Source organism: Homarus americanus, unplaced genomic scaffold, assembly GCF_018991925.1.
Source record: "Homarus americanus isolate GMGI-L3 unplaced genomic scaffold, GMGI_Hamer_2.0 scaffold50564, whole genome shotgun sequence".
Taxonomy (NCBI): domain Eukaryota; kingdom Metazoa; phylum Arthropoda; class Malacostraca; order Decapoda; family Nephropidae; genus Homarus; species Homarus americanus.
Window position 1 is genome coordinate 4,314,340 of NW_024715014.1, and position 12,606 is coordinate 4,326,945.

Genomic DNA, 12,606 nt, shown 5'->3' on the forward strand with positions numbered 1-12,606 from the left:
TATACAATTAAAGGATTTCCTTCTTTATGTTTTCAGATGAAGTACAGTACAGTACATACTTTGTTCACTTTCAAAACACTTGCACAAACACTTCAATGCCATTCATAAACCAGGCCAAGCACTGTGTAGTAATATGAGAAACTAATTAACTTAATGTATTTATCAAATCCTCTTAACCATCATTTACCTACCTTCTTCAATATACTGTGATGAGGTGCCCAAGAAGTCTGATCTACGCCTCCATAGCTCCTTCTTGAGACGACGAGTTGAATTTACTCGGGTGAAGGCCTCCTAAACATGTCACCCAATTAATAAATAGGAAAATTTAATCTTCACTAGACATAAACAAAACAATCTAGGAAATGCGTTAATGCTGCTAGGTGCAATATATTTATTATTACCCTGTATTGTATTCATAATTTCATATCATAAACTGTACTGTATAGGTGAAAATAACACTACCACTTCAGTTCTTAAACTCCTAACCAAATTTGTCTCTGTACAAGTATATTGATTACCTCAATATTATTAATGATTATTAACATTTTACTTTCACATACAGCATCAACTCTTTATTTCTTTATCAGACTAACTACATGGGCCACCTATGTAGAACATCATGTAAGCACCTGGGGTTACAGTTTCATGGATAAGCAGAAGGTTTTGATACTTATTTATCACCCAAATTTATTGAAGGTGCAAATGAAATCCACTCGAAGAAAGTCATAGAAAAGATGAGCTGCAAAGATATTCAATAATACCTACAGTACTGTATTAATGCTGATATAACTTTCAGCTCAACAAAACTACAGTAAATAATCTACAATGTTCTACTGTCCTAGGTAGTTCCTACAACCAAATTGTTCTACTGTACTCAAACATTACTGACCAATAATATTTCTTTTCATGCAAGCCAATTTTTACTAGAAATAGGATGGCAATTCAGGCTAACATTGTACAGCTCTCAAAATGCCAAAGAGCAAGCAATTGTGTAAAATTGCATGTCACTACGAATACAATGCTGTATGTCTTCTACCAATATTCTAATATAAATTAACGGTAGTTTATTTACACAACAACAGAAGATGAGAACTCTCAAGTGCTTCATGAAAATATCCATAAAAATAAACAAAAAGCCCTTGCACACTAGCCTCTTTATTACATGTCATATACAATATAATGTCATGATACTTCATATTTTTTTCATGTCATATTTTTCCACCAAGTCTGTATGTACTACAGTGTTCCCCTTCATGTGCTTTTACCAGTTTGTTAAAAAAATTCATAATGGAGAGCTAATTTTCATTACTGAATAACATTGCACATGATAATGTTGAATGTGATTGATGTAATGCTAAATTGAGGAATAAAATATAAAATTTATACTTCACTTTCCTTAAAGTAATTTATTTTCTGGCTATTTATAATCTATGGTGACCTACATTGATTTGTGGTGACAGACCTACTACAACCTACAGTATAAATACTGTACCTATAGTACTTAAATCACATATACTGTAATAAATAACACTATTTAAGTGGCAATTACTGTATACCTGTACTACTGTTACTGTTATACTTAAGTGCCTCTAAATGGGTTTTCCAGATTTGATAAAAAATATACTAATGTAAAGTGTTGAACTCTGCAACAGTACATTAATTCCTATCCCAGTGAAGCAAATTTTCTGTACGTATATTGTAATACAGTACAGACCAAATGTTTACTGAAATGATCATAAATCTGTTTTACAGTGCAAATAACACTGTATAACACAAATAGTTAAATGAATGAATACTGTACTAATCAGAATAGCACACTAGATACTATACAGTACAATACTTTGAAACAATAAAACACAGGACTGTAGTGTAGTGTATAGATACACAGAAGTATTATATTGTACTGCAGAATGATGAGGAAGATGTAGATTACTGTGAAGTATTAACTTGTATCATGATTAGTTTATTGTTCACTATTTAGGATTATAAAATAACACATAATATCCATGTGTGGTTTTGCACTACTGGAGAGGTTACCGGGTATTCATTTTTGTAGTGCAATGTATTGTAAAATGCCAAAAAATGGATGGCTACTGTCTGTGTAAATATTGTACAGTACTTGAACAGCTCTGATATAATCAACCATTAATGTCTGACATTACATATTTTGTGAAAAGAAATACACAGTCAGAGTGACTTCTTTCTGTCTTCAAACCTGGGGTGACACATGCACGATCTTCCCAAGGTAGGGTAGTTGGTGATAGGTTCAGTGAGTTTGGAAAAATTGTAAAACATTCTTTCATGTGCAAATGATAACGTTTTTTATTTATTGCAATATACAGGTAAAGAAAACCATCTCCCACTATCCAGTAGGGCACAGCACATGCAAAAATGAATCCATGCACCCCTCTCCTTGCTCAACTTACAGTCACTCTTCATTAACTCTTTCCCACTCACATATTCCTCCACTCCACTCATATAGAGACACTTTTGTTGTCATTATGATTTCAACCCAAAATTTTTCCTAATCTCACAACCTATCATCCTTAAACTATTCAGTCATTTATTCATAAATCCAACCTCTGTCTTGTGTTATCACTCTAATCATTCTTCTGACTCTGAACAGACATCTTAAAACACCTACCTTACTATAGAACACGTACAGTACAATGTTCTCCCAATCATTGTACAGTAATATCACCTTAGTATCCTGGTAACTAACATTTTTACAGTTAACATCTTTCCTCAAAAAAGGTTGTTGCATTCAAAACTTGTGGGATTTTCTCCACATACTTTACTGGCATTCTTTCTCTCGTAATAAAAAAGAGACCAAAAATTAGTAAATCTGAACTCCCTCTCTCTATCTAATGTTATCACTTTACTTTTTCCTTTATCCTCTTTGCTGCTCATCGGCTCATTAGCTGCTTGGATGGTCGGTCACATCTCTGTTACGCACTGTAGGCAAGTACTGGGCATGCACTGGCTCCTGAATGTACCTGAACCTGCTCCAGTGTTGTTCAAGTCTGACCTTGAAAGAGCTCACACTCGGTGCCAACACACACTCTGGCAGGTTGTTCCAAGAATTCACAATTCTCACTCTGAAAAAGTTTGCCCTCACAGTTTTCTGGACTGTGGCTTCTTCAACCTTGAGCTGTGACCCCTTGTGGGGTGGGTATCTGCCAGCTCCAGGTATGGACACTCAATTGAGTAGTGCCCTTTGAGATGTTTATACACCTCAATTAGGTCACCCTTTGCCTGTCTGTAGTATAAGCTAGGCAGTTGCAGGTGCTCTAATCTCTCTGGATAACTGAGGTGCCGAAGTGCAAGCACTAGTCTGGTGGCCCTCCTTTGGACATTTTCAATCAACTGACAGTCCCTAACATATCTCAGGGAACAGACTGGGTGACAGTATTCCAGGCAGGGAATCACCTCACTCTTGAAGATCATTACGAGTGCCAGACTATCTTGATATCTGAACAACCTTTTTATAAGATCTACTAGTTTAGTTGCTTGATTCACCATCTTCTCACAATGGCCCAAGAACTTCAGTTCATTGTCAACATGCACATACCCAGGTCCTTTTTGCATTCGTCTCTATTAATGCAGTTTCTTCATCCTATTGAGACATATGATACGCCTCCTCACACATTCACTTCCCACGCATACACACCCATGCTCTTAATTTTTCTTATTTTATAGTTTAATATAATATTTCCTTATTTCTAAGCCACTTGAAAGTATTGTAATGATTTTTCGACAACTTTTATAGTTTCATTACAAGTAATAATAAACGCGGTGGCTGGGCTAGCAAGTTAGCAACGTAGTTATAGCCCACCACCTCCATACATGTTCAGCTCCCACACATACACACACATGCTTAATTTATAGTTTTAATTATATCTTCTTTTCAGTATTTATAAGCCAAAATGTTTATATAGAGTGGAATAAAAGTTAAAGAACCCCATTATTCTGAGACACATATTTGAGAGGTCATCCTGTAGCACTGTGCATTGTAGGATTTATTGAGGAAGCCTTAGACTGAGTTTCAACTAACCAGAAAAACTCTATCTGGCACCTCTCAATCCCTGTAGGTGCTGGAATACAGGGATTCTACTAAATTACCTTTGTCTGCCATTATCATAAGTGCATGTGTGAACTACATTGTGCCTGAAGCCAGTTGTTCTCCCCTTTAATGTGTGGGAAGGATCAAGTGGTAAAGAGAAACAGCAACCATGAAGAAGGAGCAAATAATAATAATAACAACAGTACTTTCATCATTGCCATTTTCAACTTTCAAATTTATATCGCTTCTCTCCTGGAGTACTGTACCTTATGATCAGTCTAACCTAGATTATGTTCATCTTTATCTCACCCATAATCTACACTATATAAGACTACTACACATACAGTATTCATTATATATATATAAAAAAAAAAATGCATCCACTACTTATACCAAACACAGAGTTATTTACTTTTCCTCTGATCTTTGCTTACCCACACCAACCAATACAGTACCTCTCTTTCCTTACCCATTTCTCTCCATTCAGCCTCACCCTAGTACTGTACATCCACATCAGCCATCAAAAATACATTCTATTATTCTTTCTCATTATGACATCATTCTACACATGTACTGTACACTCAATAAAAAAATATTCTGCACCCTTGGCTCTGAAACCATCTGCAATGATCACTGCGACAGAAGCCGTGATGAGTGTAGAATAATCTTTTAGTGAGTGTACCTAAATTTGTTTGTAGATGTAATTATTAAAAAAAAATCTGTTCACTCACTTCACTGTCACAACAGTACTTTTAAGCTGAGGTCATGAAAGCAAGCCATTTTGTCTGAACTGAAGTACAGTACTGTGCCCTGTAAATTGATCACACTACACTATTCCATATGCCTTTATTCCTCTTTTAAACATATACAGGTACTCCTCAACTTACCGTAAGACCTACTCGATTTACGACCACCCGGACATACGACCGCCGCAGTCGTATAAAATATTTTTCAAATTACGTATTTTCGAGTCCCGATGTTAGTGATCGCGCTGTGTACTGACAAAATTTTCGTTTGTAATTCCTTTTAAAATGGCTGGCAAGCATAAAAGTGAGAGTTCTCATGATGCTGAGAAGAAAAAGAGACACCCATTTTAGATTTTCTATGTATTATTTTCGCATTTTCGACTTACGACACAAATCGACTTACGACTTGGTCGTCAGTACTTAACCACGTCGTAAGTCAAGGACGGACTGTATTACATTCATGGGACTTTGGTATTTTTCTCTTCACCTTGTTATTTTAACATTCACTCCATCTCAAATACTCTTGATGTACCGGTAGTTCAATCTTCGCTTCTTTGAACCCTCCTTCATTATGAAGTAAGAAGAAGGCATTTACTCTCTACTTTATTGATACTATACCAGATCTGCCAGTACAATAACAAGGCACTATAGTATTTTATTTTCCAAATGTTCTCAGAACTGCTGTTTGGTTTGCACCTCTGATAAACTGAGACATAATAAGACCAAAGTGTGCTTAAAAATTTTCTGTTTCACCCAATTATCTTTAAGTTATGGAACAGCTTATTCTGAAAATCTACATAATTTTTTCCATTTTATTTCCCAGACCAGTGAAAATAGTGAGAATATCCCATTCACCTCCTATATATACAGTATAGAACTGTAATTATTATGTTTTTCGGTAATAATCAAGAAATACTTCGACTGATTTCACAGTACAATACTGTACAGTGTTGTATACACTCATCTACCTGGTACTGAGTCTTATGTTGGTAACTAAGTCAGGCTTACATTCACTCAAATCTTTACAACATAGCTATAGTACATTAAGTACAGTACCTGTGTACAGTAACACTCTCTTATATTAATTAATGTGCCATATATTAAAGAGTTATGAATAAGAATACATGTCTTTATGTTTAGTGTTGTTTTTTTAGTTTATTGAAGACAGAAAAGACACAAGTGCACATTGTGTATATAATAACATTATCGTATGCTCTGATGCATCACATTTTAATGCTATACCCACCTCCTCCTCAGTTGGAAGACTTTGTGGCTGATCTGATGCATCGATGTCAGAATCGTCATCAGGGGGAGGGGGGGGAGGGGGCTCCGAAGGTGGGGCCGCCTGGGAGGGGCCGTCCGTCCACGTCACGTCTAGCACCTGAGTAACCCACGGCACAGTGCCAGAACCAGTCATGCATTATCTGCTATCTAGGTATGCTGCGACACTACCTTTGTTCTTGTTTAGAAATTTTCAATCATTTTTGAAAACTGCTTCCTAGCTTTTCATAAATTATATTTTACTTAATAAATGCAAAATATTACCATTATAATACAGTATGCATTTCTTCACCCAACATATTAGTATCGTTTTTGAGGCAAGCAAGTTGCTCCCTCAAATATATTACTTGCATGACCTGCTTATCATATAAAGTATTAGGTAATTCAATGGCACCCTCCGAGACTCTGCAGTGTTAGTTTGAGATTAATGAGATGATCCTGGCATTCACTTTTTGGTTAATATTTTAAGATTTTTTTTTAAGCTTAGACAAGTGTATTTTAAACGTTAAAGCACAAAACACACTACATTACTAAGTCTTAGATAACCATTTTATTTGCTGGTGAATCGTTTAGATACACAATTTCTAAACAGTTATATTAAAATTTTTTGCAATCCTTTTATTTTATAATATTATAGAAATAAAAGTACTTCCTTACTTTTTTATATTTCAATGATATATTTATTACTGATTATTTGTACTGTACAATGTAAGGCTTCAGCTGACATACAAAAGCACCCATTGTACAATTCTGGCATTACATTGTATGTACCTTTAGACACTGATCACCAACATCTGTAATGCTTCACTTTCACTTAATCACCCAAGCATCCCCCAATCAAATCTTTATAGCAAAACCATTCTCATAAGAACTTGAAGGTAAAAGATAAACAATATTTTCACACTGTAACCTCATATGACTGGCTATGATCTTCTGTGGCAATAATACCCAGCATGAAAGATTCACAATTACAGTTTCTAAAAAGTGTATTACCATACAGTTTCTTTTGGGTGTTTTGAAAGTTATTGTTAAATATTATGAAAGAAATGCCCGATGATGATTGCCTGTGTGAACAAAACTCATGGAACTGTTCTAACATTACCCATTTCAAATACACTAAAAAGTTGTTAAATATGATCCAATTACACCGTAGTGTATTTTTATCCCATGTATTGAGTGAATTAACATTAACTTATAAAAGGCTGCAAAAATCGTAATATACTTTGCCTGAATTTTTCACCAACTGGTTTTATCTTTAGGATTAGTGTAATTAACAATTTTACTTTTCTCGAGTAATCTACAAATATGCTGTACTGTACTGTACATATAAATAAAAAAGTTATTTGCCAACAAGCTAGTATAGTACTGTATTATAAAGTAGAATTATAATTTAATTTTAAGAATATTATTTGCCTACAAGCTAGCACAGTACAGTACAGTACAGTATCATAAAGTAGAAATATATTTTGTAAGAATTTTTCCAAAGTTCATAACAACTGTATTAGAAGGTTAAGTTTTGTGTTTGGTGTTCATTTAATGTTGTATTTATAGTATGCCCTCAAACTCAAATTAACATATCCCACAATGTCACTCAAATAGTGTCGCGCATACCCATCAGCTCGCCCACACCTCGCATGCACAAGTTTCAAGATAAACAAGATAGTCACCACCACCACCACCCAAGATTCAATAATGATTACTTTTGTTCATCATTACTGAACAATCCAACACTACATCTTTGGATAGTCTCCATAAAACAAATAGTAGTAAATAAATTTTTTATATAAATGTAATTTAGAATGAAATTTCTGAATACCTTGCTATTTGATTTATGAAGTCACAAGTTTTCTGGTGTTTGGGTTAGATGCATGCCTAAATGACCCCAAAAGAAGAGCAAATTTGTCCTCTGTCAGTTGTTTTAGTCGGCAGAATAAGTGATAAATGAAGCTACAATTAACTGAAAAGCAACTTATCTCCACTACAGTAACATTATTGTCCATGTTAAAGATACTATTCTACAGTAACTTCACATATCATAAGTGTTATTAAATGTTATTCATTTAGATTGTTAGTTGTGTTAACTGCATATTTCTTGAAGCTATGCAAGCATTATGCTTCCCTCCATGCCAGCTAACAGCTGATAAAATTTTATTATTAGTTTCTATATAACATAATAAATATTGTACACAAAATGTCTTAAAAAGTATTCTTATTTGACAATTTGGTGAAATATTAAGACTCAGTGATAATTTCAACTAAGAGAACAGCATTTGAAGAACAGAATAGATTTACTGAAGATCTGATAATAAATAACAAGGTCAATGTCTTTAGGTAATATTTAACAATGGTCATCCAACAAGAAATAAAATGTTCTTAATTAATGACCATTTACAAGAGTGAAGATCCTGAATACCTTTAATGTAATTTACAGTCATATGCACATACCTCAGGAGAGTCAAGAACAAGAGGACTGGTGGGTATTGTTGTCACAGGAGACGGTGGAAGTCTGGCATGTTCAGTGTTGACCTGTACCTCCTCCCTTACCTCCTCCAGGGTCTGGTAGTGGTGGTCAACAGAGTCTTTGCTTTCATTGTGGTCGTCATCAACCTTCATAACAGGTAATGTCATTGTTAAAATAATAATTTAAAATATTCATCTCCCTTCATGAAACAGACCAATACCGGTAAGTAGGTTACAGAGAATGATTATATGATACATGTTGAATTAACATGAAAAGAGAAACTGGAAATTTTTATTAACCTCTTATGCCTGTAAATCAAAGGGTGCAGCAACAATAAGCAACAACAAAGTCTTATTCTAGTATTTTCAAATTGTACGGGATTCTACTAACAGTCTGTTATTAATAATACTGTATATCAAATTATTCCTCTTACATTTGTGTTAGATTTTTATAATTAAGAGTTTCATCCACTCTTAATGTACAGATAATTCAAATTTGAGGAAGAGGCACTGTACTGTAGATGGGTGTAAAATAATTTAAGGGTATGGTTTAGTATCATCAAATAGGTAACTCTTTCAAACCTGTAATACTGTGTGGGAGAAAAAGAATATTCAGATATCACAGAAATACAAGCATAAGCGGTTAAAATAACTAATTACAAAAGTTATAATTTAGTTTAAACTAAAATTTGACAACTTTAGTATTTCTTTTATGCTTTGAATAATGCTATAGCTTTCTTCAACTGAATTAAAACAGAAAGCAAATTGAAAAAGAGAACAGTACAAACTAGAACATTGAACTCCAGCAATAAAGACAAAATATTAACTGGTGTTATTGTTTACCTTCTCATAAATATTTTCATACATTGGTTCTTCAGTGATATTTTCATAGATATTTTCAGCACAGGCAGATGAATCTTCATATGATCCTCCAACTTGTTCATAATCACAGATAACCTGCATAAAATGTGTAAGAAATAACAAACAAACAAACAAACACACAAACAAATCAAATAATAAAGCATGGACAAATTAATTTCACACAAAAAAAATAAATTCCCACAATAACAAAACAAAGACAACACCAAATTCATGAATAAAGTGTTAATAAACAAACCTCATTAATATCATCATCAGTGTAGGGTTTAGTTGCCTCAAGTGAATCATCTTCATGGGTTTGGTAAACAGGCAAGGGATCTATGGGAGCCATTTGGATGGGAGAACCTAAGAGAGGAGTCTCCTCAAGTTTGGAAGCAATTTCAAACACTTGGGCATTCACCTGTTTGGAATGAATTTGTAATGTGTAAATCTTTCAGGTGTAAATGATCAAATTAACTGTAAAAACAGGTGGGACTATTTTTTTTTTTTTACATTTTTGTGTCACTACAGTTTCATTTCAATCCATTTTTCAAAGGATTTAGATTTGTTTACATAAAACATTAATCACACAAGACAAGAAGCAATGAAAAATACCAAAAATCAAAAGCAGAGGCAGAAGCAAGAATCTGATAAATGGTGTGAAAGCATAGCAGATGATGACAATGATTAACCAAACAAATAATGAGTAATTAAGGAGAGGAATTAAAATTTGAATATGATTAATGGCAACATCTTACACCACTAGGCAAATAATTAGTGAATACCTGTTTATAAGACCTATCATAGCTATAATAAATTATGAAACACATATCCACTTACCTATGTGTTTTTGGCAAACCAAATATCTGTAGTTACTTAATAATTGTGAGTTAAACTGAATTATTTGTGATGGGACAGTATGTATCATTCTCACATTCATTCTGGAACAAGGGAGGCTATCAGTGTTCCTAGAACAAGAGAAGGATGCATAGAACACACACTGGATGGATGGGTGAATGCATGGAACACACACTGGATGGATGGGTGAATGCATGGAACACACACTGAATGGATAGATGGATGCATGGAACACATTGGATGGATGAGTGAACACATGGAACACACACCGGATGAATGGATGCATGGTACACACAATGGATGAATGTGTGGATGCATGGAACACACACTGGGTGGAACACACTGGATGGATGAGTGGAACACACACACACAGTATGTACTGGCTTGAACAAAGTGACATACAATAAAGAAAGAATGTACAGTTGATTGGTCAGAGGACAAATGTGTAGGGCTGACTATATTCTCTAAGACTCATCATATTAGCACTTGTTACAATATGTCTACCTGAATGTTGTGTAAAAAGTTGTACGTATTACTGTACGTGAAAGATGATAGAAACTACAAATAATGAATAATATCCAATAAATAAGGAAAGACATGATACTGCAGTAACACAAAACTCAGTTAATAATACCCAGAGGAGAATGTTAAGTTGTATAAAAACCATGTCAAAAATTATCCAGTTAATAATGAAATACTACAGAGCAAAGACAAACAGATGAATTGCAGTACACTCGAGTCATCTAAAAAACTTGGTTTAAGTGATGTGCTATTGTATACAGTATCATCATTCTCAACTAGCTAAAAAAATTACTATAAATAAATCAAAAATAAAATTAAATACTTTACAGTAAACTTATCATTTAGGTAAAAAAAGACAAAAAAGTTGAGTATCATTAAACAATCGAAGGAATGCAGCTTATTTACAAAGTTTAATATTTTTTAAAGCAATGAAACATGTAATACAGTAAACATCCCGAGTACCAGACACCTGAGTAATGACACGCATCTCAGAAAAAATTATTTAAATTTTCAAAAAAATATATTGGTATCTTGCAAGTCATTGCCCACATCACTATGATACAAAATAATGAAGGATTGGAAGTTATTCCCTTTTAATAATTGCTAAATAAATCTAAAATTTGACCCTGGCTTTTGAGAAATACAGTACTTGGTTTAATCCTGTATATAATTTGTAGTAAGACAACACCAACGAGTCTTGGCCGTGACCACCACCACAACTGATGCTATGAACAGTGTTACCGTCTCTGAAACTGAATTCCCTCCAGTTACCAACTCCTATGAGAAATAAGATGCAATAATATATACTATATACTGTACCAATAAATGTGAGGAATAAATAACAATAATACCAATAAATAAAAAATACTCTACTCTTATTTGGCTGCTGGACAACAAAATTTGTCAATCGCTTCACTACATGTGGGAGCAGCTCGAAACGTCTGAGATCAACTCTTAACACATGAAGAAAGTTTATTCCTTTTATGTTTTTGACATACAGTATTGATAAATTTTTTGGCATATTGTGTATGTAATATTGTGTGTGCATGTAACAGAGTAACAAAATATGAAGAAAATTACATAAACTTTATCTACCCAAAATTACGAGTTAAAAATAACCATAACAGCTTCGCCTGGAGTGGTCGGGGTAGAGCTAGGGAGATGTGGCTAAAGTGATGACTATCGTGTTATTATTACTAATACAAAAAGTATTGAAAACAAGAAATAAAAAAACCAAAAAACATAAGGAATATTATCAGAAATGTAAAGTAACGACCTACATGGCAAGTCAAATTATGGCTGAAACACTCATAACTCCTTTCCCAGCATTCATAAACCATACTACCTACCTTACTTATGCTATTAACGATTGTGCAACTTTAAACAACATTTTTAAACAATCTACAGTATAGTATATGAAAACTAAACCAATTAAGTAAACGCTAAATGACAGTTTAACACAACTGCCATTTGCATAGACTCTGGCTACTTGGTCAACTCAACACTCTTCAGTCGCCATAGCAATGCAGCCTACCTGGGATGCCGCCTCTGTCAAATCCCTAGCAATGCCCCCCACCCCACCCCCGCTCCTTCAGCTCAATCTCGTAATTTTCACGCAAAGAAATGTCTATTCTCTTTACATGTTTGTCCTTAGAATATAGGAATTATTTCTTTGAATTTTTTTTCATAATATATATGTAGGATTGTGTGTGCAAGAAACTGAGTAAAAAAAATAAATAAATAAATAAATAAAAGTTATGTGCATCTACCCGAAATTACGAGTTGAAAAATAACCATAGCACCCTCACAACTCGGTAA

The 12,606-nt window shown here is 34.1% G+C and overlaps 1 protein-coding gene across 21 annotated transcripts in view; it reads right to left on the bottom strand.

The window, feature by feature from the left end:
* LOC121853631 (protein clarinet-like) overlaps positions 1-12,606 on the bottom strand; it is an 80,167-nt gene that overhangs the window by 19,977 nt on the left and 47,584 nt on the right. For 17 of the 21 annotated variants that reach the window (XM_042347941.1, XM_042347970.1, XM_042347931.1 and 14 more), the window contains 5 exons: positions 9,668-9,829; positions 9,394-9,507; positions 8,536-8,697; positions 6,056-6,190; positions 192-291 (listed from right to left, as the gene is read on the bottom strand). In XM_042347941.1, coding sequence (XP_042203875.1) covers positions 192-291; positions 6,056-6,190; positions 8,536-8,697; positions 9,394-9,507; positions 9,668-9,829 — 673 coding nt within the window. The remainder of the gene's footprint in view (positions 1-191; positions 292-6,055; positions 6,191-8,535; positions 8,698-9,393; positions 9,508-9,667; positions 9,830-12,606) is intronic. The other 4 variants (XM_042348025.1, XM_042348043.1, XM_042348036.1 and 1 more) reach the window with 4 other exon arrangements.